General features: G+C 47.2%; 2 protein-coding genes across 3 annotated transcripts in view; one reads left to right on the plus strand and one right to left on the minus strand.

Moving 5' to 3' along the window:
• The window catches only part of GPR156 (G protein-coupled receptor 156), a 78,216-nt gene extending 63,726 nt beyond the window's left edge, over positions 1 to 14,490 (minus strand). The window contains exon 1 of the mRNA XM_048818935.2: positions 14,337 to 14,490. The gene's annotated coding sequence lies outside the window, so the exon portion shown is untranslated. The remainder of the gene's footprint in view (positions 1 to 14,336) is intronic.
• Positions 1 to 25,817, plus strand: LOC125621743 (uncharacterized). Of its 2 annotated transcripts, none has more exons than XM_075119117.1 (6): positions 1 to 1,507; positions 2,462 to 3,086; positions 15,922 to 16,080; positions 16,492 to 16,568; positions 24,090 to 24,693; positions 25,280 to 25,817. In XM_075119117.1, exons 3-6 carry the CDS (start codon positions 15,954 to 15,956, stop codon positions 25,798 to 25,800), a joined length of 1,329 nt encoding a protein of 442 aa, XP_074975218.1. In that variant the 5' UTR covers positions 1 to 1,507; positions 2,462 to 3,086; positions 15,922 to 15,953; the 3' UTR covers positions 25,801 to 25,817. The 2 variants fall into 2 exon arrangements, with proteins under 2 accessions (XP_074975218.1, XP_074975223.1); XM_075119122.1 differs by having other exon boundaries at positions 24,285 to 24,693.
• The last annotated feature ends 217 nt before the right edge of the window (positions 25,818 to 26,034 follow it).

A 26,034-nucleotide genomic window follows, 5' to 3' on the forward strand; every position in this document is an offset into this window, starting at 1 on the left:
AAGCGACCCCGTTCGTCCTTAAGGATCCCACAGCCCTGGAGAGAGAGGCAGACACACGCTGGGAGCGCCTCACCTGGCCTCGGGGTGGGACTGTGCAACGAGGGTGACCAGGCAGCAAATGCGAAAAGTTGGGTCGGGGGTGGGGGGTAATAGGAGCCTAGAGAAGAAAAAGACCCAAAAGTGGGGACTGTCCCTATAAAATCGGGACATCTGGTCACCCTGTGGTTCACACACCAGGCCAGGGAAGCCAATGAGAACACTGAGCCCAGCTGACACTGCAGGGGAACCCAGGAGGCCCTGTGACTAGACTTTGGCCAGGTCAGTGGTGCTAATGACCCTGACTTTGTCATGGGTACTGCAGGCCCTGTAATGCCCGACAGGAAAAGGCTCTCAGGCTTTATGCTGCCTCCAGCAGCAGCACCCCGACTCAGTCCTGACATAGCAAAAAGAACTACCTCTATTTGAGCCACGCGCACTTTCTGTTCGACTCCCATCCACAGCTTGACCCAATAGAGCCTTATTTAGCTGGGCAACGCGAAGAGAACCATAGTACAACCTGCTATAGCTGCAGATATGCTACAGCCAATATAGCATAAGCAGCGCTACTTCTAAGCCCTGGTCTACACTACGAGTTTAGGTCGGATTTAGCAGCATTAGATTGATTTAGCCCTGCACCCGTCCAAAATTCGAAGCCATTTTTTCTGACTTTAAGAGCTCTTAAAACCGGTTTCTGTACTCCTCCCCGACGAGTGGATTAGCGCTGAAATCGACCTTGCTGGGTCCAATTTGGGGTAGTGCGGACGCATTTCGACGGTACTGGCCTCCGGGAGCTATCCCAGAGTGCTCCATTGTGACCGCTCTGGACAGCACTCTCAATTCAGATACACTGGCCAGGTAGACAGGAAAAGCCCTGCGAACTTTTGAATTTCATTTCCTGTTTGGCCAGCGTGGCGAGCTGATCAGCACAGGTGACCATGCAGAGCTCTTCAGCAGAGGTGACCATGCAGTCCCACAATCGCAAAAGAGCTCCAGCATGGACCGAATAGGAGGTACTGGATCTGATTGCTGTGTGGGGAGAAGAGACGAAATGCCAAAATATTTGAAAAAATTTCCAAGGGCATGAAGGACAGAGGCTATAACAGGGACCCGCAGCAGTGCCGCGTGAAACTTAAGGAGCTCAGGCAAGCCTACCAAAGAATCAGAGAGTCAAACGGCTGCTCCGGGTCAGAGCCCCAGACATGCCACTTCTATGATGAGCTGCATGCCATTCTAGGGGGTGCCCCTATAACTACCCCAGCCCTGTGCATGGACTCCGTCAATGGACTCTCACGCAACAGGGATGCAGATATTGGGGACGAGGAAGATGAGGAGGAGGTTGAAGCACAGCAAGCAAGTGGAGAAACCCTTTTCCCTGACAGCGAGGAACTGTTTTTCAACCTGGATCTAGTACCCTCCCAACCCACTGAAGGTGGGCTCCCGGACCTAGAAGGTGGAGAAGGGACCTCTGGTGAGTGTGCCTTTGTAAATATAATACACGGTTTAAAAGCAAGCGTATTTAATGATTAATCTGCCCTGAAGACTTGGGATGCATTCGTGGCCAGTACAGCTACTGGAAAGGTCTGTTAACGTGTCTGGGGATGGAGCGGAAATCCTCCAGGCACATCCCAATGAAGCTCTCCTGGATGTACTCCCAAAGCCTTTGCAAAAGGTTTCTGGGGAGGGCAGCCTTATTCCGTCCTCCATGGTAGGACACTTTACCACGGCAGGCCAGAAGCACGTAGTCTGGAATCATTGCATAAGAAAGCATGGCAGTGTGTGGTCCTGGTGTTTGCTGGCATTCAAGCAACATCCGTTCTTTATCTCTCTTTGTTATCCTCAGGAGTGTGGTATCATTCATGGTCACCGGGTTGAAATAGGGGAATTTTATTAAGGAGACATTCAGAGGTAGCCGTTCGTGCTGGGCTGTTTGTCTGTGGCTGAACAGAAATCATCCCCGCTGTTACCCATGCGGTGGGGAGAGGGGTGAAGTGATCATCCCAGAGAATTGGGTGTGTGGGGAGAAGGGTGGGGGAGTGTGGTTAGTTGGGTTTGTGCTGCATGTTAACATGAAAATCGCAGCCCCTCCTTTCAAATGACCAACCCATTTTAAAGGGCCAGCCCAACGGGTGCTTGGTATGTGAAATGAGGACGCTGCTGTTTGAAGCCATTCCCACATGTTAGGAAGGTTAAAGAAGCCAAAAGACTGTGGCTTACCCTGTCTGCCTACAAGCCGAATCCTGTTGCCCACCGATCACTCACACCATACCGGCTGGCTTTCGATATAAGAGGCAAAATGCGACCTTGTAATGAAAGCACATGTGCTATGTAATGTTAACAGCTTAGTTCACCGTGAAAGATTCTACCCATTGTTCTCTAAAATGTCTCTTTTTAAAGACTAATTTCCCTTTTTTCCCTCCCGCAGCTGCAAATGTTTCATTGCTCCACGTATCATCTCCGTCCCAGAGGCTATCAAAGATTAGAAGCCGAAAAAACCACACTTGCAATGAAATGTTCTCTGAGCTCATGCAGGCCTGTACGGGGAGACTTTGGCAAACCAGTAAAGTGCCTGAAACCACTTATTGCTTATTGCTAAAAGCAGCCAAGTCAGCAGACTGTAAATTAGCCAAGTCAGCAGGCTTAGCTTAACCAAGACAGGAGGGGAGGGGGGTTTTTGGGTGCCACAGAAAGGGCAGCTTGACCCCGCATCCTTCCTGATAGGAATTGTGTTGAAGTTGCTGATACGTGCATCTTAGAAGAGCAGGATGTGCCCCAGAAATGTCTATTGGGGCCTCAAGGTTGCAAACTCTGGAAAAACCCACACCTGGTTAATCGATAATCAGAAGGAGCCTCTTGCTTGCCCATTGGAACTGCTTGCTTAACAAGTTTTCTTTAAGGGACATGTCATTCTGTTACTAATGTATAAATAAGGGGGAAAAGTTTGAGGTAGTGGGACTCTTCAGGATTGGACCCTCTCTCTGGATGCACCTTGTGTTTCCCACTGGCAGACGGGCTGCCGCTGTGCCACTCGAGAGCCACACTCAGCTTTGGTAATTATCAAGGGTTGGGGGTGTTTTACTAACCTGTTGCGGACATGTGTATAGGTGCTTGAGACTACGTAAAGTTTAACTTTAAGTGAAAGCACTCTTGTGTTGTCCTGTTTGTGCCAGCCATCTATCGGTCGGATGGCCGTGTCTTCCCTGATTTATTTCCTGACACCACCTCACACAGAGTAAAAGTTACCAAGAGCTTTGGGTGGAAAGAACCCCGGGTAACAGGCCTCCCATGCTGAAGGAGCCCAGCACAATGCGTTGAGGGAGACAATGTCAGAGTCCAGGAAAGCACAAAATGAACGCGAGGACAGGAGAGATGAGCGAGAGGACAGGAGGGATGAGCAAGAAGAGAGGTGGCGTCAGCGTGATGAGAGGAGGCAGGATGCAATGCTAAGGCTACTGGAGGATCAAACTGATATGTTCTGGCATATGGTTGAGGTGCAGGAAAGACAGCAGGAGCACAGACCGCCGCTGCAGCCCCTGTGTAACCAACCACCCTCCTCTCCAAGTTCACCCAGATGCCCAAGAACGCAGTGGGGAGGCCTCCGGGCACCCAACTACTCCACCCCAGAGGACTGCCCAAGCAACAGAAAGCTGGCATTCAATAGGTTTTGAAGTGCAGTGTGGCCTTGTCCTTCCGTCCTCCCGTCCTCCCCTCCTCCACCACCCCACCTGGTGCTTCCCTCCTCCCCCTCTCCTCCTGGGCTGCCTTGGCAGTTATCCCCCCATTTGTGTGACGAATTAATGAAGAATGCATGAATTTGAAACAACAATGACTTTATTGCCTCTGCAAGCGGTGATCGAAGGGGGGAGGGGAGGGGAGGGCGGTTGGCTTACAGGGAAGTAGAGTGAACCAAGGGGGCAGGTTTCCATCAAGGAGAAACAAACAGAACTTTCACACCGTAGCCTGGCCTGTCATGAAACTGGTTTTGAAAGCTTCTCTGATGCGCACCGCACCCTGCTGTGCTCTTCTAACTGCCCTGGTGTCTGGCTGCACGTAATCAGTGGCCAGGCGATTTACCTCAACCTCCCACCCTGCCATAAACGTCTCCCCCTTACTCTCACAGATATTGTGGAGTGCACAGAAAGCAGTAATAACAAGGGAACGTTGGTTTGGCTGAGGTCTAACCGAGTCAGTAAACTGCGCCAGCGCACTTTTAAATGTCCAAATGCACATTCTACCACCACTCTGCACTTGCTCAGCTTATAGTTGAATAGCTCCTGACTACTGTCCAGGGTGCCTGTGTATGGCTTCATGAGCCATGGCATTAAGGGGTAGGCTGCGTCCTCAAGGATAGCTATAGGCATTTCAACATCCCTAACAGTTATTTTCTGGTATGGAAAGTAAAAGTCCCTTGCTGCAGCTGTTTCCACAGACCAGAGTTCCTAAAGATGCGAGAGTCATGTACCTTTCCCGGCCGTCCCACATTGATGTTGGTGAAACGTCCCTTGTGATCCACCAGGGCTTGCAGCACCATTGAAAAGTACCCCTTTCAGTTTATGTACTGGCTGCCTTGGTGCTCCGGTGCCAAGACAGGGATATGGGTTCCATCTATTGCCCCACCACAGTTAGGGAATCCCATTGCAGCAAAGCCATCCACTATGACCTGCACATTTCCCAGAGTCACTATCCTTCATAGAAGCAGGTCAGTGATCGCGCTGGCTACTTGGATCACAGCAGCCCCCACAGTAGATTTGCCCACTCCAAATTGATTCCCGACTGACCAGTAGCTGTCTGGCGTTGCAAGCTTCCAGAGGGCTATCACCACTTGCTTGTGAACTGTGGGGGTTGCTCTCATCCTGGTATTCTTGTGTTTCACGGCAGGGGAAAGCAAGTCACAAAGTTCCATGACAGTGCCCTTATGCATGCGAAAGTTTCGCAGCCATTGGGAATCATCCCAGACCTGCAACACTATGCGGTCCCACCAGTCTGTGCTTGCTTCCTGGGCCCAGAATCAGCATTCCACAGTATGAGCCTGCTCCATTGCCACCAGAATGGGCAAATTGCCGGGGCCCGTACTTTGAGAGAAGTCTGTGTCCATGTCCTCATCACTGTCCTCACTGTGCTGCCGTCACCTACTCACCTGCTTTTGCAGGGTCTGGTTCTGGTTCTGCATATACTGCTGGATAATGCATGTGGTGTTTAGAACAGTCATAACTGCCGCGATGATCTGAGCGGGCTCCATGCTTGCTGTGGTATGGCATGAGCAGGAGAGCAGAGTGGCAGCAGAAGCGGCGGGTGGATGACGATGCTGACAGCAATATGGTGCCCGCACGGAAAGAGGCGCGAAACGATTGTCGGCCGTTGCTTTCACGGAGGGAGGAAGGGAGGGAGCAAGGGGGAGGACCTGATGACATGTACCCAGAACCACCCAGGACAATGTTTTTTGCCCCATCAGGCATTCGGATCTCAACCCAGAATTCCAATGGGTGGTGGAGACTGCGGGAACTGTGGGATAGCTACCCACAGTGCAACGCTCTGGAAGTTGATACTAGCCTCGGTACTGTGGACACACTCCATTGACTTAATGGTCTTAATGGTCTTAAGTGGGGACACACACAATCGACTGTATAAAATCACTTTCTAAAAAATCGACTTCTATAAATTCGACCTAATTTCGTAGTGTAGACATACCTTAAGAGTGCAGCGAAAGCTGCCAGACTACACTTGCAGATGTAGAGCTCTTTGAGTTAAACCCGCTTTTGTAGAGCACAGTAGGGAAAGCGCTGCAGTCTGTTCACACTGACAGCTGCAAGCGCACTGGTGTGGCCACATTTGCGGCACTTGCAGCGGCATTGGGAGCGCTGAATTATGGGCAGCTATCCCAGCATGCAAGTGGCTGCAACATGCTTTTCAAATGGGCGGGGGGAGGGTGGAGTGTGACAGGGAGTGTGTTGTGTGTATGTGGGGGGAGAGAGAGTGGGTTTTGGGGGGCCTGAGAGCATATCAGCATGCTGTCTTGTAAATTCAGACAGCAGTAGACCCCCCTCTCCCCCGCCTCTCTCTCACACACAGCATTCCACAGTAATGGTTGCTTTGTCTCGGAGCAGATAAGCAGCCAGCTGTCAGAAACGGAGCTTTCAAAGGGCATATCCGCATTCCTACAGCCAATTCCAAACAATTGCCACTTGACTTAAGGGGATTATGGGACGTTTCCAGAGGTTCATCAGAGCGCAGTAAAGCAACACCTTGTTCACACTGGTGCTGCGGCGCTCCAGTGAAGCGCAGCAAACATTATTCCACTCGCCAAGGTGGAGTACCAGCAGTGCTGTAGCCGTGGAGTCAGAGCGCTCTACATGCCTTGCCAGTGTGGACGGGTAGTGAGCTAGTGCGCCCGGGACTCCTTTATTGCACTGTAACTCACAAGTGTAGCCAAGCCCTTAGCATCATATTATTCTCTCTAGCCTCAGAGAGAGTGTATTCCAGTGGATAAAAGACAGCTAGGAGTAGAAATGTAGGGGCTATTACTAGTTCTGCCACTGATCAACTTGGGTAAATCTTCGTGCCTCAATTTCCTCTCTCATCTATTTAGATTGTAAAATTATTAGAGCAGGGACTATGTTTATACAATGCCTAACACATACTGTAAAATAATAATAATTGATTAATATTTGCTTTTTTTAAACATATATTTTTGTTGAAATTAGAGAGGGATCAGAGCCCCACAGTTAGGGGGTTCTTGGCTCTCTGGTTTTGTTTTGGCCCATTACAGGAAAAGGAAAGCAGCTGCGTAGTTTGAATCTGAATTAGGAACTAAACTTGCCCAGAATGCAGGGATTGGATCCAGGTTTGTATCTAAATTAAATAATATTGCGACCTACACATCACACAGCCCGACAAAGGGCATTTTCACCAGCTTTACTGAAGGCAGCAGTTTGTAGCATGGCCCACACCCTACTACAGTGATTGTCTGGTGGGCACCGCCTCTCCCATTCACAGCCTCAAAACATCCCTGTGGCAACTACTTCCATGAGAAAGCATATGGGGTAGTATCCAGTCTTGATCTGAGACACCAAGAGATGGAGAATTCACCACTTCTCATGGGTAGTTTGTTCCAATGGTTGATCATCCTCACTGTTAAACATTTGTGCCTTATTTCTAACTTGAATTTGTCCAGCTTCAGCTTCCAGCCATTGGTTCTTGTTCTGCATTTCTTTGCTAGATCAAAGAGCCCTTCGGCACCCAATATTTTCTCTACTTATGCAGAGTGATCAAGTCACCGCTCAGTCTTCTTTTTAATAAACTAAACAGACTGAGCTCTTTATGGCTCTTTCTGGAAGGCATTTTTTTTCAGCCCTTGAATCATTTTTGTGGCTCTTTTTTACACCCTCTCCAATTTTTCAAGATCTTTTTAAAATGTGGATGTCAGAATTGGACCCAATATTTCAGTATTAGTCTCACCAAAGACATATATAGAGGTAAAATCCTGTCTGTACTTCTATTCATTTTCCCCCTCTTTATACATCCAACGACCACATTAACACTGGGAGCTAATGGTCAGTTGCTTGTCCTAAATCCTTTTCAGAGTCTCTGCTTTCCAGGATACAGTCCCCCCATTCTGTCGGTATGATCTACATTCCTTGTTCCAAAATGTACAGCCTTGCATTTGGCCGTATTAAAACTAATTTTGTTTGACTGGGCCCAGTTTATCCAGAATCCAGATTGCTTTATTCTCATAATTATTTACTTGTCTGCTATTTTTTGTGTGATTTCCAAATTTTATCAGCAGAGATTTTATATTTATTTCCAGATCAGACCCTAAACCAAAACAGAGCCAGATTGCTGGCATATAAAATTAAAAAGGTCATAGAGGAATTTTCAAACTAAGGGCTGGGGAAAAACCGACAGGTGAAGAGGAGCACACAGTTTGGACAGAGACATCCTTTAGGGGAGGATTTATATATATCCCAGTAAAGAGGAGAGGACAGAAGTTGAGAAAGTTCAGGTAGGAACTCAAAAGAAACAGTCAAACACAAAAAAGACCCATTCAATTGCATCACATGAAGGCAGACAACTAAATATTAACAAATTTTATAAATGCTTGTATACAAATACAACCAGTCTAAATACTACGATGGGTGAACTTGAGTGCCTGGTATTAAACGAAGATAATGATACAATAGGCATCACAGAAACTGTGCAGAAGAATGAGTAGGAAAGCCAGGGAGGCTAGCGTGATTGCTCTGAACTCCAGAACATTGATGTGGAGCTAGATGTCCTCTGGGGACCAAGTCCCCTGCATTTTTACATGGCCCAGTTGTGCTTCTAACAGGTTTTGTTGAGGAAGGTGCACCAAATAGTACCCTTCCATGCACGTTTCTGGGTTCCTTCCACCAACTCGGTTCTGTGACAAGATGAGGAGGGACCATGCCCTCCTTGTCCATCGGGTATTTTTCTGGGGAATAGACCGACCCAAGCTAGAGTTGGAGCAGTCACAGGTGAAGTCTGGCAAACAGTGTCACTTACATGCATGTACGCACACACAGCATAGCAGCTCCAGTCACTTCCATACCATTGTAGTAGGGTCTGATTCTATCCCAAGCACTAGCAACAGCATTGACAGGAAACTGTCTTCAGGAAGGTATGCTCTCACGGACCTGGAGATTATTAGGGTTGCTATGAGCATTATTGTCTGTAATGGGATGAGAGTCTATTTTTGTATTTCAACAAAGGCCCAGCTGGGCGAACAGAAAATGAGCATATTCTGGACACTTTGCTGTCTCTGCTGGGACCTGCCCTGATCAGTCTATTATCTAAGTGAGGGTAGATGTGAATATCTTCAGAGGCATGCAATGCCCATACCACCACTAGGCAAGACACTTTGGATGCCTCAGGAGAGCAGTCCTAATGGCAGCACCTTGTCCTGGCAGTGATGTGGCCCTGTGAACCTCAGGTACTTCCTGTCAGCAGAGTGAATGGCTATATGGACCATCCTGCAAGTCAAGAGCCACAAACCTGTCTGGAGCCTGCAGAGATGGAATGATGGAGGCAAGTCTTCCCATCCTGAATCTAAGGTGATATATGAACAGTATGTGTTCAGTTTCCCCAGCCCTAGGACAGGACAAAGACCCCTTTCTTTTTCTGGATGAGGAAATATCAGCATGAGAAACCTTTCCCCCTGAACTGCTGTCATATCTCTTCAGTGGCTCCTAGACAAAGCGATGAGGCCTCTTCTTTTTGTAACAGGCTCTCGTGAGAAGGGTCCCAGTAGAGGGACAGGCAGATAGGGGTTTGTGAATGGAAATGTAGAGCGTGATCGTAAGCAATGATATCTAATGCCCGTTTGTCAACTGTGATAGCTGCCCAGGCCTAAGGGAATGGGGCAAGATGGTTCCCAAAGGTGAGGGCAAGCTCCAGTGTGACTCTCAACGCTCCTGTCAAATTTGCTACCTCTGAGAGTGTCTTGTGTTTGCTAAAGAGGTAGAAGATGAGAGCCCCCTGGAGTATGTAGTTTCTTCCTTTGCTGGCACTCTGTCTGTCAGCCCCAGGAGTAGAAAGGCATCCTTTGCCTTTATTGGGGCTGATACTTCGGGGGCTTTCAGTAGGTAATAGAGGCCATAATGTAGCCCTTGCGGGAATGTAGAGCTTCACCTGTCCTCCTGGCTGAAGGGCTCCATCACCTTGAAAGGCAGGTTGTCTATCATGTCTTGCACTTGACATGCACTTGTGTGGTATGTCCAATACCTACAGCCACAAGGCCTGGCTCATTGTGACAGCTGTGGTCATCAACCTTGTAGCCATATCAAAGGCATCCATGGCTGCACTGCAGTGACATTCTCATGACAATCTGCCCCTGCTTGATGTTCTCCTTCATTTCATCCCTGTACTCTAGTGGGATTTTTGAAAGGAAGGAGTGACTCTGTCCCACATGAGGTGATTATACTGGCTGAATAATACCTGGTATAATTGTCACCCAAAGCTGCACTGAGGCTGAAGAATATCCCTTGCATCCAAACAGGTCTAAATTCTTACGGTCCTTGTCCTCAGGAGTGCCTTTAGTAAGCTTTGATGTCTGTTCCACTGCAGGGACGACCAAGGACCCTGGGTTTGGGTGGGTGTAAAAGAGCTTGAAGGATTTCAGAGGCACCTGATACCTTTCTTCCACCCACTTGGAGGTGGAAAGACAAGTGGCTGGGGGCTGCAGTGCTGTGGCCAGTTCTAGAATCCTTTCATTAATAAGGAGTGGGATTCTAAAGTGGCTCAAAGTCATCCATTGCAAGGGTGGGTGGGTGCTGGTGTTACTGCCTTGTCCAGCAGTGAGGAGAATTTTTGGGTAGAAACAGGGGTTGTCGTAGTCGTCCCTCTGTTGTCTCCTCCTCCTCTGGGCCCATGTCTGGTTCAGTTGTGGGTGGCTTAGCAAGTGAAGACACTGGGAATTGGGATCTTCTCTTCCTAGGTGCATGGGAAGTTGAGCTGCTCCTCAAAACAAGGTAGCACACTCCCCAGTAAGGCCACTATGGCCCATGTGGCATGCCGTACAGGTACTGGCCTGTTTGAGACTGGCTGGGCTCAGAGTCAATCCCATGCAAGTTAGGGTGGTGCTCTGAATGGGGCCTCCCTGGAACCCTCCTAAGGGTCATATTCTAATGGCAAGGAAGAAGAATCTGTGCTCAGTCTCAGCAAGGAGGAGTTTATCTACTCTTCAAAGGGTGGCATGGACGGGTGGTATGGAGTCAGTGCCAGATCTGGTGCTGGTTGACTTTTTGATATAAGGAGAATCTTTTGAGGTTATATGGATACCTCAGGTCCTTGCTCAACTCCATCATGGTACCAGTGTAGGTGCTGGGTTTCTTGCTTTGCCCAACTGCTGTGGGGCTTTGCCCTTAAAGGAATGATGTATTATGTCCTTGTCATAAATATAAAGGGAATGGTAAACACCTTTAAAGTCCTCCTGGCCAGAGGAAAAACCCTTTCACCTGTAAAGGGTTAAGAAGCTAGGATAACCTCGCTGGCACCTGACCAAAATGACTAATGAGGAGACAAGATACTTTCAAAGCTGGAGGGGGCGGGGGGGGGAGAAACAAAGGCTCTCTCTGTCTGTGTGATGCTTTTGCCGGGGACAGAACAGGAATGGAGTCTTAGAACTTAATAAGTAATCTAGCTAGATATGAGTTAGATTCTGTTTTGTTTAAATGGCTGATAAATTAAGCTGTGCTAAATGGAATGGATATTCCTGTTTTTGTATCTTTTTGTAACTTGAGGTTTTGCCTAGAGGGATTCTCTATGTTTTGAATCTGATTACCCTGTAAGGTATTTACCATCCTGATTTTACAGAGGTGATTCTTTTACTTTTTTTCTTCAATTAAAATTCTTCTTTTAAGAACCTGATTGCTTTTTCATTGTTCTTAAGATCCAAGGGTTTGGGTCTGTGTTCACCTATGCAAATTGGTGAGGATTTTTATCAAGCCTTCCCCAGGAAAGGGGGTGTAGGGTTTGGGAGGATTTTGGGGAGAAAGACGTTTCCAAGCGGGCTCTTTCCCGGTTAAATATTTGTTAGATGCTTGGTGGTGGCAGCAATAAAGTCCAAGGGCAAAAGGTAAAATAGTTTGTACCTTGGGGAAGTATTAACCTAAGCTGGTAAAAATAAGCTTAGGGGGTTTTTCATGCAGGTCCCCACATCTGTACCCTAGAGTTCAGAGTGGGGAAGGAACCTTGACAGTCCTCCTTCTGGAACTTCCCTTTGATTCAGAACTATGTTTAAGCTTGGTCCAATTACAAGAGTCCCATTTTGAACAGGCATAGTTGCTGGCTTAATGCCCAAAGTGCTGGTGTCAAGGTAGCCCGTATAGAAATCAGAATAATTGGCACTGATGCTATCGGTGCTGAGGTAATTGGTGCCAAGACTGTCACTACCAAGGCAGTCAGTGCCGAGGCCGTTGGTGCAGAGGTCTTGTATGCTAAGGACTTCACTCATGTTTAGGTGCTTGGTGTCAACTCTGTTGGTGTCCTCTTTGCCTTGTTTCCAGTGCCCAACCGAGTGGTCAAAAGTGCACTCAAGGGAGCACTGGCCAGTGCTGGTTTATCCAGTCTTGCTCTGGTCATAACTGTCACCTCTGGGTCCAAAGTGACCCACATGGACTGCTCTAGGGTACTGGAGGAGAAGGACTTGTACACAGAGCACCTGTCTGGGATATGGCCCTGTCCTAGGCAGAAAAGACATCAGCTGTGTCTGTCCTTGATGGAGATCAGCCTGTCGCAGGGTTTGGAGTCTGCCATGAAGGGTGGCAGTTGGCACAAAGCACCTCACCCCATTGTAAAGGAGGCGTACAAGGGGATTGCCAATCAATCCGCCCCCTCCCCCCCCCCCCACACACACATCTTCTTTAAGAAGGAATGTCCTTTAGACGAAAGTGTGAAGATAAGATTTCTTCACCTAATAGTTTGAAAAAGAACTGGTTTAGTGTGTCTCAAGAGAGAAGTGGGTCGGACACTTACTGGGTTCTGTCTCACTGCCACAGGCACTAAGCGAAATCAAGTGAGGGGCTGTGGCTGTCCCACCCTTCACATCCTTACATGGGAGCACAAGGAAGGTCAGGTGCATGCATGGCCCTGATGGACCCTGCTATTCAGAAGACTTCAATCTCATCATGCACATGAGGCATCTGTGCACCTACTGTGGGATCCACACTGACACACACAAACAAAAAGAAGAAATTGGGTTTGTGTCCTTTTTTTCCTTCATCCTGATGGATAATGAACACATGCCTAGATTTCTGTTTATTTACATAAAGGATGGGGTTTTTTTTTCTCCTTGAGTTTTACATTAGTAGTTCAGATCTTTCCTGTCCCATTTTTCTTTGAAGACCCTATGGGCAACCAGAAACCTCAGAGTTTGGACAAATGATGTTTTGGAAAGATCCCATCTGTGTCCCTCACTGAGACTTTGGGAACACTGCAGGAGAGACAGCTTTTGAAGAATTAGGCAGGTTTGACACAAGCCCTAATGTGTGCTGGTGCACGACACTGGAACTTTAGTTAATTTTAGGCCCTAGATGACTAGTCACACTAGATGCATCTAATAAATCTGCCTGCTCTTTACTTTAATACTGAGTCTCAGTATATTGCTCTTATTACAGACTAAGCATGACCCAGGTCAGTGGAGAAGTGTCCATACTCTTCCATGCTAGTCTGAACCTCCACACCTTTTGGGGTTCACTCATTGCTGTCAGTAATCAATACTGATTAGTGCTCTCATTGGAGGTATCTCAGCTTCTCCGTGTTTGACAGTGTAACAATAAAATCTCCAAAATCTCAGCTCGGCCTGGCTGCTAAATAAGAGGTGATAAATAGGAGCTTCCTGCAATCATGAAATGTCATGCCCGTCCATGAAGTCATATAATGAGCTCACCTGGATAATTACACCCCTCTCTTCTTTCTTTTTCTCCCTGAACTTGAGTGTCTCCTTTCTCTCTCTGAATGACAAGAAAAAATCTCTCTGTTTAATGCACACCACAGTTGTATATCTAGGTGCCGTATACAAAAGTCAAGCACCACAGCTTTACAAGCTGGAAAAAGGGGCCTTGGTTTCTTCCTTGGTTTAAGCCACCTCCTGAAGAGGGACTTATCTGGGAGGCTGTTTTCCTGCAGATGTTGCTGGGCTGTTTGGGCGCTTTGTCACTATGGAAAGACCCCTGTACAGTCTTGCTCCAGGCGCCAGAAATGGCACAACTCCCTTTGCTCACTGAGGGCTTTAAAGATAAGGGCCAGGGCCTTGATATGGATCTGGAATGGACAGGGCACAAGTGTAGAGTACAGAGAGCTGGTGTAATATGTTTTTATCTGGCCATTTTGTTTAACACCATACTGGGCCAATAGCTTAGAGGGATTTTCAGAATCAGGTACAGTGCAGTGTGTCATGGGCGTGGGGAAGGTGGGGGTAGGGGAGGGGAGAGCCCATTGTGGGGTTAGTAGTACACCTGGTCACACAATCGTCTGGATTCCCTGTTGGGTCAAACAGTTGCCATGAGGGACTCAGGGACCCTGGTGGGGTCGAGTAACTAATCAGTTTGCAGCCCCTGGGGCAGGGCAGAGCAAACAATCTGCAGCCCCTGGGGCGGGACAGAGCAAACACTCAGTCTCTAGCTAGGGCCCCCAGTAGCCATGCCTAGTGGCACTGCAGGGCGATGTAGGGGAATCTGGGCCCACCCTACTCCACCAGGTTCTGACCCAGGGCCCTAGGAACCAGAAAATTCCCTCTTAAGGGTTCAAACATTGGCTTCTAATACATTCCCTGGGTCACTTACTACCATAAGGCCAGTCTCGGGCATCTCCTTGGCTGGCAGCAGCTCAGCGTTCCAGTCAGTCTCCATGGTCAGCTGGTTGTCCCCAGCATAGTCCAGGTCCATGGTCCCAACGACCTGGAGAATCGCAGGTTCCTCTGCAACATGTGTCTTTCCTTTTCCTCTGCCAGCCCTGCCTGAGCTGGGCTGCCTACTTTTATCTGTCTCCTCCACTTGGAGCATGCACAGTAGGGGTGAGGGGGCATGGTCTCCTGGGCCCACAGTGATTGGTCAGTTCCCGTTGGCCCAGTGTGTGGTTGATCCACCCCGTCACACAGTGTTCTAACCCAGAGGCAAGGGCAGCATGAAGTGTCATGATGAATCACATCTGACAAGAACAGATGCAGTCTCCTAGCCTGTCCTAGATGGGTGAGGTAATATCTTTTATTGGACCAATTTCTGTTGGTGAGATACAAGCTTCTGAGCCACACAGAGTTCTTCTTCAGGTCTAGGAAAGGTAATCCCAGCATAACAGCAAAACGCAAGGTGGAACAGATTGTTTAGCATAAGTAATTAGATGAGCCTGGGAGCTTAAACTCATGTTAAACTCTAACTACTTATACTAGGAAAGCCCTCAAACCTGAAAAACCATGTTATCATCCCTGCAAGGTAGTCTGTAGAAGACATACACATGCTAGACATATACTGTGTTAAATAATCATGTGCAATTAAGAATTAACACAGTCCCTACAGCTCAACCTGGAAAAGATAAAAATCAGAATAGCATCAAATAAGCCCCCCCAAGCAGAGCAAAAGCCTGTTGTGGAGATCCCAAAACAGAACCCATCCCCTCAACAGCCCCACCCCTTGTACCTCTATATATCACACTTACAGAGAATACGTGGCCTCAAATGTTGCCCTCAGTTCCATCCATGGCACCTCACTGATATAAGCAAGGGCCAAATTTTAGTTCACTATATCTATTAAAAGAGAACATTAAAAGATGTTTTGGGTGTAAGTAAAGTTACACAGTCTCTAGCTTCTTATAGTTGCCAAGGGTAATTTGTTTAAACACCTAAATGTCTTAGGAACCCTAGTCCTCTTTTCAAAAGTGATTTAGATAATTTTACCCAAGATCTGTGCTCTAGCAGCCCAACAAGACCATTGCATACAAGTCAACCTGTCTTACGGTACCTAGAGTTTCTGTGAGTGTTGCCACTGCCTTCAAAACTGCAGTGGTGGAGGTGATTTCAGCAAAGGGGCCAGAGTGCCTTCGGTATAGTTCATAGGAAGTCTTTGAGGCCACAAATCAACATGAATTGTAACCAATTCAGTGTGTCTTGCTCTTACTTTCCACTTCTCTTTGAGATTAGAATCCTTAAAACTACTTCCCTTATTGACCTTCAGCCCAGCCAAACATTCACTGCCCAAAAATGTGGGCAGATACTTGCCTCCAAAATATACCCTCCGCCCTTTAATTGCTTCCTGAATGAGTGTCAGTAAAGTGAAAATTACAATGCAGTGTTGGCAGGAAGGGTTGCACATACAGTATTGCTCTTGCCCATTTTGTATGAACAGCCGCATTTCAGGGCTAACATTTATGTCCTCGCAGAGTGGCAGCAGCTCTGGGATAGAGAGACAGGCATGCTGACAAATTTTGAAGCCCTAACTTTCATCTACCTGTTTGCAACCTGGGATGCGGTCCCTGGACTACGCTTTAACAGGCTGCTGATTGGAACGTCCAGAGTGGCTGGCACAATGCAGGAATACGGATAAGTCCAATCCTCACAGCGTGGCTGTGGGGCAGCAATGCAGACAATCAGACCCATGGTGGAGGAGTGCAGAATTAGACGATTGGAGGGTGGACTGCACCACCTTGCTGTGCTCAATGATGCAGCAGTTAGATGGCTGAACAATCTAAATGGCTGGGGGTGGTGGTGGGAGAAATAAACATGGGGAAATGGAGCATCTGGTCAATCGATTACAGATCTAAAAGTTGCAATTCTTCAACAAAAAAACTTCAAAAACAGACTCCAATGAGAGACTGCTGAATTGGAATTAATTTGCAAACTGGATACAATTAACTTAGGCTTGAATAGAGACTGGGAGTGGATGGGTCATTACACAAAGTAAAACTATTTTCCCATGTTTATTTCCCTCCCCCACCCCCCACTGTTCCTCAGATGTTCTTGTCAACTGCTGGAAATGGCCCACCTTGATTATCACTACAAAAGGTCGCCGCCCGCCGCTCTCCTGCTGGTAATAGCTCATTTTAAGTGATCACTCTCATTACAGTGTGTATGGTAACACCCATTGTTTCATGTTCTCTGTGTATATAAATCTCCCTACTGTATTTTCCACTGAATGCATCCGATGAAGTGAGCTGTAGCTCACGAAAGCTTATGCTCAAATAAATTTGTTAGTCTCTACAGTGCCACAAGTACTCCTTTTCTTTTTGCAAATACAGACTAACACGGCTGCTACTCTGAAACCTGTAGATATCGATGTGTGATGCATATGAAAGAAGACAGCTTGATACAATGTTTGGGTTCCTGAAGTTGTTGGAAATATTTACACCTTCCCTAAAAACGTATCTTCCCTGGATTAAAACAAATTCTCTTCATGGTAGGTTTTGTAACTCACTCCCTGTGACGGGGTTTACAGACCCCAATGGTATGGCTAAGACTACCCTTCCCTCCTACCCCCTCCACTGACTGAGGGAACCCAGGGAACATCAGCGGATGGGAGACTATAACTTGGCCACTAGGCTCTCAGATTGCCAGGCAAGGCCATCCCAATACTGGAAGACTGTTGAGGTGTGGCCCGCCCACTAGGCCTATTGGCCCCAACTTAACTCTGCTACACTCCCCTTTTTAAATGCAGTTTATGGAGCTTAATATTAGTTGACATAGGAATTGTCACACCAGTGGCCAGCTAATTTGGTAACCTCTCTGAAACCGCATGATTCAGAGGCATGTGCAAGAAACACCATGGTGGACAATGGAATATCCAGCTCACTGAAGTTTGGTGGTTTTTTGTTTGTTTTTTTTTTCAGTTAGAGGTAAGCTCATCCCCTATACACCAGGGTTTTATTTCCTTTCTAACTGTTTAAATCCTAGCTAATGTAACTGTGAATGTTCTCATTATCCATATCAGATCTTCTCAGAGTTGCATATAGTTTGTTGGAAATGTCTTTCTGCATCTAATTTGTGCAATGCAGCCTTCTTGCCCTGAGCCTTAGTGGTGGATGTACGTAGCCTGTGTTCTTCTGAAATGTATTGCAGGCATTTAATATTCTATCCAGGTACCATTGTGCAACTATGTCCTGTGCTCTGAAGATTTACTCTGTAACCTCATTAGCATTACTATCTTGGAGGTCACAGAGGATGCAGAGTTAATTATTCACTTTTTCTAGGAAAGGGGGGAATGGAGGCTTGTGGTTTTAAAGTTTATTTAAACACTAAAGCTAAACTTCCATGAAATCCACAGTTGCAGGAATTCCTTTGGCTGGCAATTTTCAGTGTGAGCTGCAGAGTGGTGTAGTGTGGAAAATATCCATAGGAACTGCGTTGTCAGCAGTCTTGATCCTAATTAGAACCAGCCAGCCTGAATCTACCTTCAAAAACAGGAGGTGGCGGTGGGGATTTGGGCCCAGGGTCTCCACTCTGTCAAAGCCCTGAAGCTTATTTTATAAAAAAAAAAATCTCCTTCATGACATGGCCTCTACAGAACCGCACTGCAGTAGTTGCTTGCCTAGCCCTGGGACCATTTTTGAGCAGGAGCACCTGATTACAATATTCCATAGATTGAAGTAAAAATATCTTGCCCCCTTCTTTGTTCTTGGATAGATGGAGGAAGCAAAAAACCACCTCTCTCTTTTATCATGTTATTTAAAACAGCTTTAAATATAGTTGCATTGTGTCTGAAAAAAATTGTTTTAATTTTGCAATGATCTTGCCAAACTTTGGGTGTTCTTAGGTTGCCTGGTGTCCTCCACAAGATGATGAACCTATCTGGGAGGGAGTGAGGTGGGGTTTAGCAGGTGTTCCTCTTAACCTTGGATGGTCTCTGGTTCAGATAGACATGACAAGTGTTTCTCATGCCTTGGGGAAGGCACCCCAGCTAAGGGCTGTGATAAGCATTTTCTAAAGGGACTATAAGACTCTGTACCAGAAACTGCTTCTGGAAGAGGTTCTGATATCTCAGGAGTAGAAAAGAGGTACTGGAGCCCGGAAGCCTCCCTCTATTCGGAAGTCTGATATTAAACCCTAGGCCAGAAAGTGGGTCATCTTATACAGGCACCCTATAAGGCACTGCCAAAATAGATTCTATTGATTAAGGATTCAAGTTCTTTGGATGGAGCCAAGGACAGTGCCTCTCATGGTTTCAGAGTTTCCAAGAGGTCACATAAGTTAAAAAAGGTATGTCACCCAGGATCCTGCTATCAGATCTCGCCAGACCAGCTTTTTCTAGGGGGGTAGATTAATCGCAGTTAACTCAGGCGATTAACTCAAAAAAATTAACTGTGATTAAAAAAATTAATAGCAATTAAACAATAGAATACCAATTGAAATTTATTAAATATTTCTGGATGTTTTTCTACATTTTCAAATATATTGATTTCTATTATAACACAGAATACAAAGTGTACAGTAAAAAGAAAAGGAGTACTTGTGGCACCTTAGAGACTAACAAATTTATTTGAGCATAAGCTTTCGTGAGCTACAGCTCACTTCATCGGATGCACAGTGTTCACTTAATATTATTATTTTTGATTACAAATATTGGCACTGTAAAAATGATAAACAAACAAAATAGTATTTTTCTATTCACTTCATACAAGTATTGTAGTGCAATCTCTATTGTGAAAGTGTGACTTACAAATGTAGATTTTTTGTTACATAACTGCACTCAAAAACAAAACAATGTAAAACTTTAGGGCCTACAAGTCTACTCAGTCCTACTTCTTGCTCAGCCAATTGCTAAGAAAAACAAGTTTGTTTACATTTACGGGAGATATTGCTGACTGCTTCTTATTTACGTCACCTGAAAGTGAGAACAGGTGTTCCCATGGCACTTTTGTAGCCAGCGTTGCAAGGTATTTACGTGCCAGATATGGTAAACATTCATATGCCCCTTCATGCTGTCAAAGTTTGACTCAGACTCACAATTTATCAGACCACTCTGTTTTATTAGCAAAGCTGCTCTGCTAATACATTTAGAAGTGAGCCCCCCGAGTGGGGCTTGTGTCTCTTAATTTATACCGTTTTTTGGAGAACAAGTTACAGGGAAGTTACAGACAAAAGAAGAAAAAGATTTTAGTCACCACCCTTCGAGATCCCTGAGACCAGTCACGTATCTTCAATTACCTGCCACCCTTAACAATCTCCTTTAACAGCTTCCAGTTAACTTAACTAATTGCCCTTCACACCTTCCATTCTGATGCCTGCTTCTTAGACGTGCTGGCTCTATCTTAATTGCTTCTCCATTCAAAAGCTAACTATCCCTACGTGTGCTCCCTCAGATACTTTGTAACATGTTTTGGCATGCCCTCTCATATACAATGTATCCAGCATGTCCCCTTATACAATGTTATACTTATACAATGAAATACTTCCACAATCCCCCCTTTTGGTCAAGGCTACGCCCATGACCAGTGACTTACTGGATTCCATACATCAATCGTTCTTTTTCATTACTTTCACTGGTGACATTTAACAACATTAGATTAGCACTCTGGTTAGGGGTAACCTGATGGATGGTGTGTCTTGTGCAGTTTTGGATACAACAAGAAATCAATTGAAAACACACAAAGATTATTAGAATTCCAAATAGGATAGTCAGGATTCCTTGAAACAACCAGTTTCCCAGACTAGAGAAATTGAATAAGTTACTTATCCATTTCCACAAGGAACTTGGTTCTTCGTGGGGAAGGTATGCAATTTGCTCCAGATGGCTAGCACAATTTATTACCTCATTAGTATTATCAGGTATGTATACACAGCATTCTGTTCCAATTAGGCACAGGTCCCTCCTTTGGCTGCCAGTATTATATCTAATGCCCGATGGTTTTGGAGGGCCACTTGTCGGACCGCTCCTGCTTCTTTGGCTAGAGCTTTTAAGCTCTCTCCTGTTTCATTGGCCATGATCTCAACCACCACTTGTAACCTTAAAAGCCTTTTTGCATGGTGGATTACACCCCCTATTGGGACTAAAGAAATGCCAACAGCTTCTTCCCAAGTTAGGGGGCTTATGTTATCCACATACCATTTAGCATCTGGGAAGTCCCTCCTTTTTCACCTGAAATTACGGAGGTGATTTCGTGGGAGGGATTGAAGCACCCGGAATTGTGGGAAAAGCTGAGCAGGATAACAGATACCTGACCAATTTGCTGGTCACACAGTGTAAGCATTTTCCCCACAAACCCAATGATGTCCCATTAAAGCTGGGAAGGGTTGACTGCAACCCTTTGACATGTAAGAATTTACGAAGGAGGAATAGTATCCCCCAAAGGGCACAGGATGATTTTCACTGGGAGAAGAGGTAGCATTCACATGACATTTGTAGATGGTGCTGTTTTTCTCAGGGAGGCTGTAGGGGGAGCAAGAGATTGAATCTTTGGTTTGATCCCAGGTTGAGAGGAAGTTTATCTTTCCATACCCGGTTCGCCATTCTCCAACCTTGTTTGAATAGTCCCATACACCATGGGACACGATGTATTGGAGACAGCTGCTCCTCCCTAGATTCAGCCCTGTCCCATTACACACCCAGCACCAGTGGCCCTTTCCTTTCACCACACTTATAAGTTTAGGAACACATGTTTTTCCCAGCCCCCAAGTGTCATTTTCCTTCCATGTCCTTTCAAGTGGATAGGGTTCTCCAGCAAGCTCTGAGGAATTCAAAGGGATTGCCATGGTGGGGATACTAGCTTGTGAGTGAGCTGGGATGTGGCTGCAGACCCAGCAATTAGAAATATTCAGGATCTGGGCTATCTGCACCTGTTGTTGGATGAAAGAATTGTCACTGTCACTCTGGATTCCCCAGACCCTCAGGACACAGTAGCTGAGGATTAAGCTTCTCAAAGGACACATGTTGGAAGCAGGACCCTTTCTGGTTCCGACAACCCCTTTCGAGGGAACCGCAGTCACGGTTTTACGTCCACCAGGCAGCAGGCGCTAGGCTCGCTACTGCTTCTTGTTTGTTGGGTCCTGCTGATTGCTTACGCTCTGCTTCTGGCAACCCTTACGAGAGCGCAGATTGTAAGGTATTGCAGGCTGTTCCTCTTTGTCTTCTGGGGTTGAAGCTGGTTCTGCGTGGTCTTGCAGAGGTGCTTGGTCCCCTTGAGGTGGCGCTGGCTTACAGTGTGTGGCGTGGATCCATGCAGCGATGCCGGATAATTTCACTGCTGTCTGGGTGGTGAGCAGTACCTGGTATGGACCCTTCCACCGGGGTTCCAAGGTGTGCTTCTGAAGGTGGTGCCGCAGGTAGACCCAATCACTAGGCTCAAGAGTGTGACAGGCAGCAGAGGTGGGTTCCGTGGGCCAAGCTGCTCGCACCTGCGAATGGAAGGAGCTCACAGCTTGCATTAACCCTTTGCAGTACTGGAGGAGCGTGCTGTGAGTTAGGTTTAGGTCTGGGGCTGGGGTAATAGTAGCCATTGTTCTCATAGGGCGTCCCATGATGATTTCAAATGGACTCAAGTTGTGTCTCTGGGATGGGGATGACCGAATTTCCATAAGGGCCAGTGGTAAAGCAGCTGGCCAGTTTAACCCTGTGGAACTACAGATTTTTGCCAGCTTATTTTTAAGCACACCATTTCGCCTTTCAACTGCCCCTGCACTCTGTGGATGGTAAGGGCAGTGCAACAGGTGGGTGACATGTAATACCTGGTTTAGATGTTGAACAATTTTTCCAGTAAAATGTGTTCCCCGGTCACTAGACAAAGTGGCAGGAATTCCCTTGGTAGGGATAATGTGGTTTAACAGACATTTTGCAACGGACAATGAATCAGCTTTGCGACAGGGAAAGGCTTCAATCCAACCTGAAAACAGACATATTATAACTAAAATGAATTCATATTTCTGACACTTTGGCATTTGTACAAAATCAAGTTGCCAGTGTAGGAAAGGTGCTTGAGGCAAACCCCGGAACCCTTGTGTTACTTTTACAGATTTGCCTACATTGTGGCTTTGACAAGTAACACAAGCGGCACAGTGGCGGGTTGCAAAGGAGCTGAAATGGGGAGCCCACCACCCCGCCTTACTCATAGCAGAGACCATCCCCTCCTTGCCGACATGCAAAACACCATGTAGCAGGGCGGCTAGAGACGGGTAGAGTGAGAGGGGGGCTACAAAGGTACCGGTGGGCGATCGCCAAAGGGAATCAGAATGCAAAGAGCAACCCAAAGCACTCCAGGAGTCTTTCTCTTTTTCTGGGGCAGAATCCTGAAGCTGAGCGAGATGAGACAGGGATGGTGGCATTACAGAGACAGAGAGGGGACCAAGAAACGCTTCTGGTGAAGGTTTTATAGTGGCGGCATGTTTTGCAGCAGCATCAGCAAGTGCATTACCTTTTGCCACCTTGGTGTCTGCCGCTGAGTGGCCAGTACACTTAACAATTGCCAAGGCAGATGGTAGTAAAACTGCATACAGGAGGGCGGCAATGTAGGGGCCATTCTTGATAGGGGTACCAGTAGAGGTAAGAAAACCTCGAGCCTGCCAGAGGGTGCCAAAGTCATGCACAACCCCAAAGGCATACCGAGAATCAGTAAAAATAGTGGCAGAGAGCCCCTCGGCTAGAAAGCAGGCATGGGTTAGAGCAATCAGTTCAGCCACCTGGGCAGAGGTCACAGAGGGTAAGGGCGCAGCTTCTATGGTCTCAGAGAGAGAGACCACAGCGTACCCTGCAAGAAGGTGGCCTTGGTCATTTCTATAACAGGACCCATCAGTGAATAATACGAGGTCAGAGTTAGGGAGAGGTACATCTGAAAGGTCGGGGCGTGGGACAGTGATAGCGGAGACAGTTGCAAGGCAGTCATGGGGTTCACCATCACTAGGTAAAGGAAGGAGGGTAGCAGGGTTTAACCGGGAGCAGCGCTCAATAGTGATATGCGAGGCTGAAAGCAGCAAAAGTTCATACCTAGTGAGGCGAGCAGAGGAGAGGTGAGCAGTGTTGCATTGCAGAAGGAGAGTTTCCACAGAATGGGGAACCATGAGAGTGAGAGGAGAGCGGAGGACAAGGGACTCAGACATCTCGACCAGGCGCGCTGCAGCAGCTACAGCGCGTAGGCAAGGGGGTAACCCTGGGCTATAGGGTCCAAGGTTGCAGAAAAATAAGCCACCGGGCAATTTCTATCACCGTGCTCCTGAGTAAGAACCCCGAAGGCACAAGCAGATTGTTCGTGACAGAAAAGGGTAAAAGGCTTGTCATAGTTAGGTAACCCTAAGCCCTGGTCTACATTAGGACTTTAGGTCGAATTTAGCAGCATTAAATCGATGTAAACCTGCACCCGTCCACACGATGAAGCCCTTTATTTCGACTTAAAGGGCTCTTAAAATCGATTTCCTTACTCCACCCCTGACAAGTGGATTAGCGCTTAAATCGGCCTTGCCGGCTCGAATTTGGGGTACTGTGGACACAATTTGACGGTATTGGCCTCCGGGAGCTATCCCAGAGTGCTCCATTGTGACCGCTCTGGACAGCACTCTCAACTCAGATGCACTGGCCAGGTAGACAGGAAAAGAACCGCGAACTTTTGAATCTCATTTCCTGTTTCGCCAGTGTGGCAAGCTGCAGGTGACCATGCAGAGCTCATCAGCAGAGGTGACCATGATGGAGTCCCAGAATCGCAAAAGAGCTCCAGCATGGACCGAACGGGAGGTACGGGATCTGATCGCTGTTTGGGGAGAGGAATCCGTGCTATCAGAACTCCGTTCCAGTTTTCGAAATGCCAAAACCTTTGTCAAAATCTCCCAGGGCATGAAGGACAGAGGCCATAACAGGGACCCAAAGCAGTGCCGCGTGAAATTGAAGGAGCTGAGGCAAGCCTACCAGAAAACCAGAGAGGCGAACGGCTGCTCCGGGTCAGAGCCCCAAACATGCCACTTCTATGATGAGCTGCATGCCATTTTAGGGGGTTCAGCCACCACTACCCCAGCCGTGTTGTTTGACTCCTTCAATGGAGATGGAGGCAGTACGGAAGCAGGTTTTGGGGACAAAGAAGATGATGATGAGGAGGAGGTTGTAGATAGCTCACAACAAGCAAGCGGAGAAACCGGTTTTCCTGACAGCCAGGAACTGTTTCTCACCCTGGACCTGGAGCCAGTACCCCCCGAACCCACCCAAGTCTGCCTCCTGGACCCAGCAGGCGGAGAAGGGACCTCTGGTGAGTGTACCTTTTAAAATGCTATACATGGTTTAAAAGCAAGCATGTGAAAGGATTACTTTGCCCTGGCATTCGCGGTTCTCCTGGACGTACTCCCAAAACCTTTGCAAAAGGTTTCTGGGGAGGGCAGCCTTATTGCGTCCTTCATGGTAGGACACTTTACCACTCCAGGCCAGTAACACATACTCGAGAATCATTGTAGAACAAAGCATTGCAGTGTATGTTTGCTGGCATTCAAACAACATCCGTTCTTTATCTCTCTGTGTTATCCTCAGGAGAGTGAGATATAATTCATGGTCACCTGGTTGAAATAGAGTGCTTTTCTTCAGGGGACACTCAGAGGAGCCCATTCCTGCTGGGCTGTTTGCCTGTGGCTAAACAGAAATGTTCCCCGCTGTTAGCCACAGGGAGGGGGGAAGGTTGAGGGGGTAGCCACGTGGTGGGGGGAGGCAAAATGAGACCTTGTAACGAAAGCACATGTGCTATGTATGTAATGTTAACAGCAAGGTTTACCCTGAAAGAGTGTAGCCACTGTTTTATAAAATGTGTCTTTAAATACCGCTGTCCCTTTTTTTTTCTCCACTAGCTGCATGTGTTTCAATGATCACAGGATCTTCTCCTTCCCAGAGGCTAGTGAAGATTAGAAAGAAAAAAAAACCTACTTGTGATGAAATGTTCTCTGAGCTCATGCTGTCCTCCCACACTGACAGAGCACAGACGAATGCGTGGAGGCAAATAATGTCAGAGTGCAGGAAAGCACAAAATGACCGGGACGAGAGGTGGTGGGCTGAAGAGAGTAAGTGGCGGGCTGAAGACAGGGCTGAAGCTCAAATGTGGCGGCAGCGTGATGAGAGGAGGCAGGATTCAATGCTGAGGCTGCTGCAGGACCAAACCAGTATGCTCCAGTGTATGGTTGAGCTGCAGCAAAGGCATCTGGAGCACAGACTGCCACAACAGCCCCTCTGTAACCAACCGCCCTCCTCCCCAAGTTCCATAGCCTCCACACCCAGACGCCCAAGAATGCGGTGGGGGGGCCTCCGGCCAACCAGCCACTCCACCACAGAGGATTGCCCAAAAAAAAGAAGGCTGTCATTCAATAAATTTTAAAGTTGTAAACTTTTAAAGTGCTGTGCTTAAAGTGCTGTGTGGCATTTTCCTTCCCTCCTCCACCACCCCTCCTGGGCTACCTTGGTAGTCATCCCCCTATTTGTGTGATGAATGAATAAAGAATGCATGAATGTGAAGCAACAATGACTTTATTGCCTCTGCAAGCGGTGATTGAAGAGAGGAGGGGCGGGTGGTTAGCTTACAGGGAAGTAGAGTGAACCAAGGGGCGGGGGG

This window comes from Caretta caretta, chromosome 1 (genome assembly GCF_965140235.1).
Source record: "Caretta caretta isolate rCarCar2 chromosome 1, rCarCar1.hap1, whole genome shotgun sequence".
NCBI classification, from domain to species: domain Eukaryota; kingdom Metazoa; phylum Chordata; order Testudines; family Cheloniidae; genus Caretta; species Caretta caretta.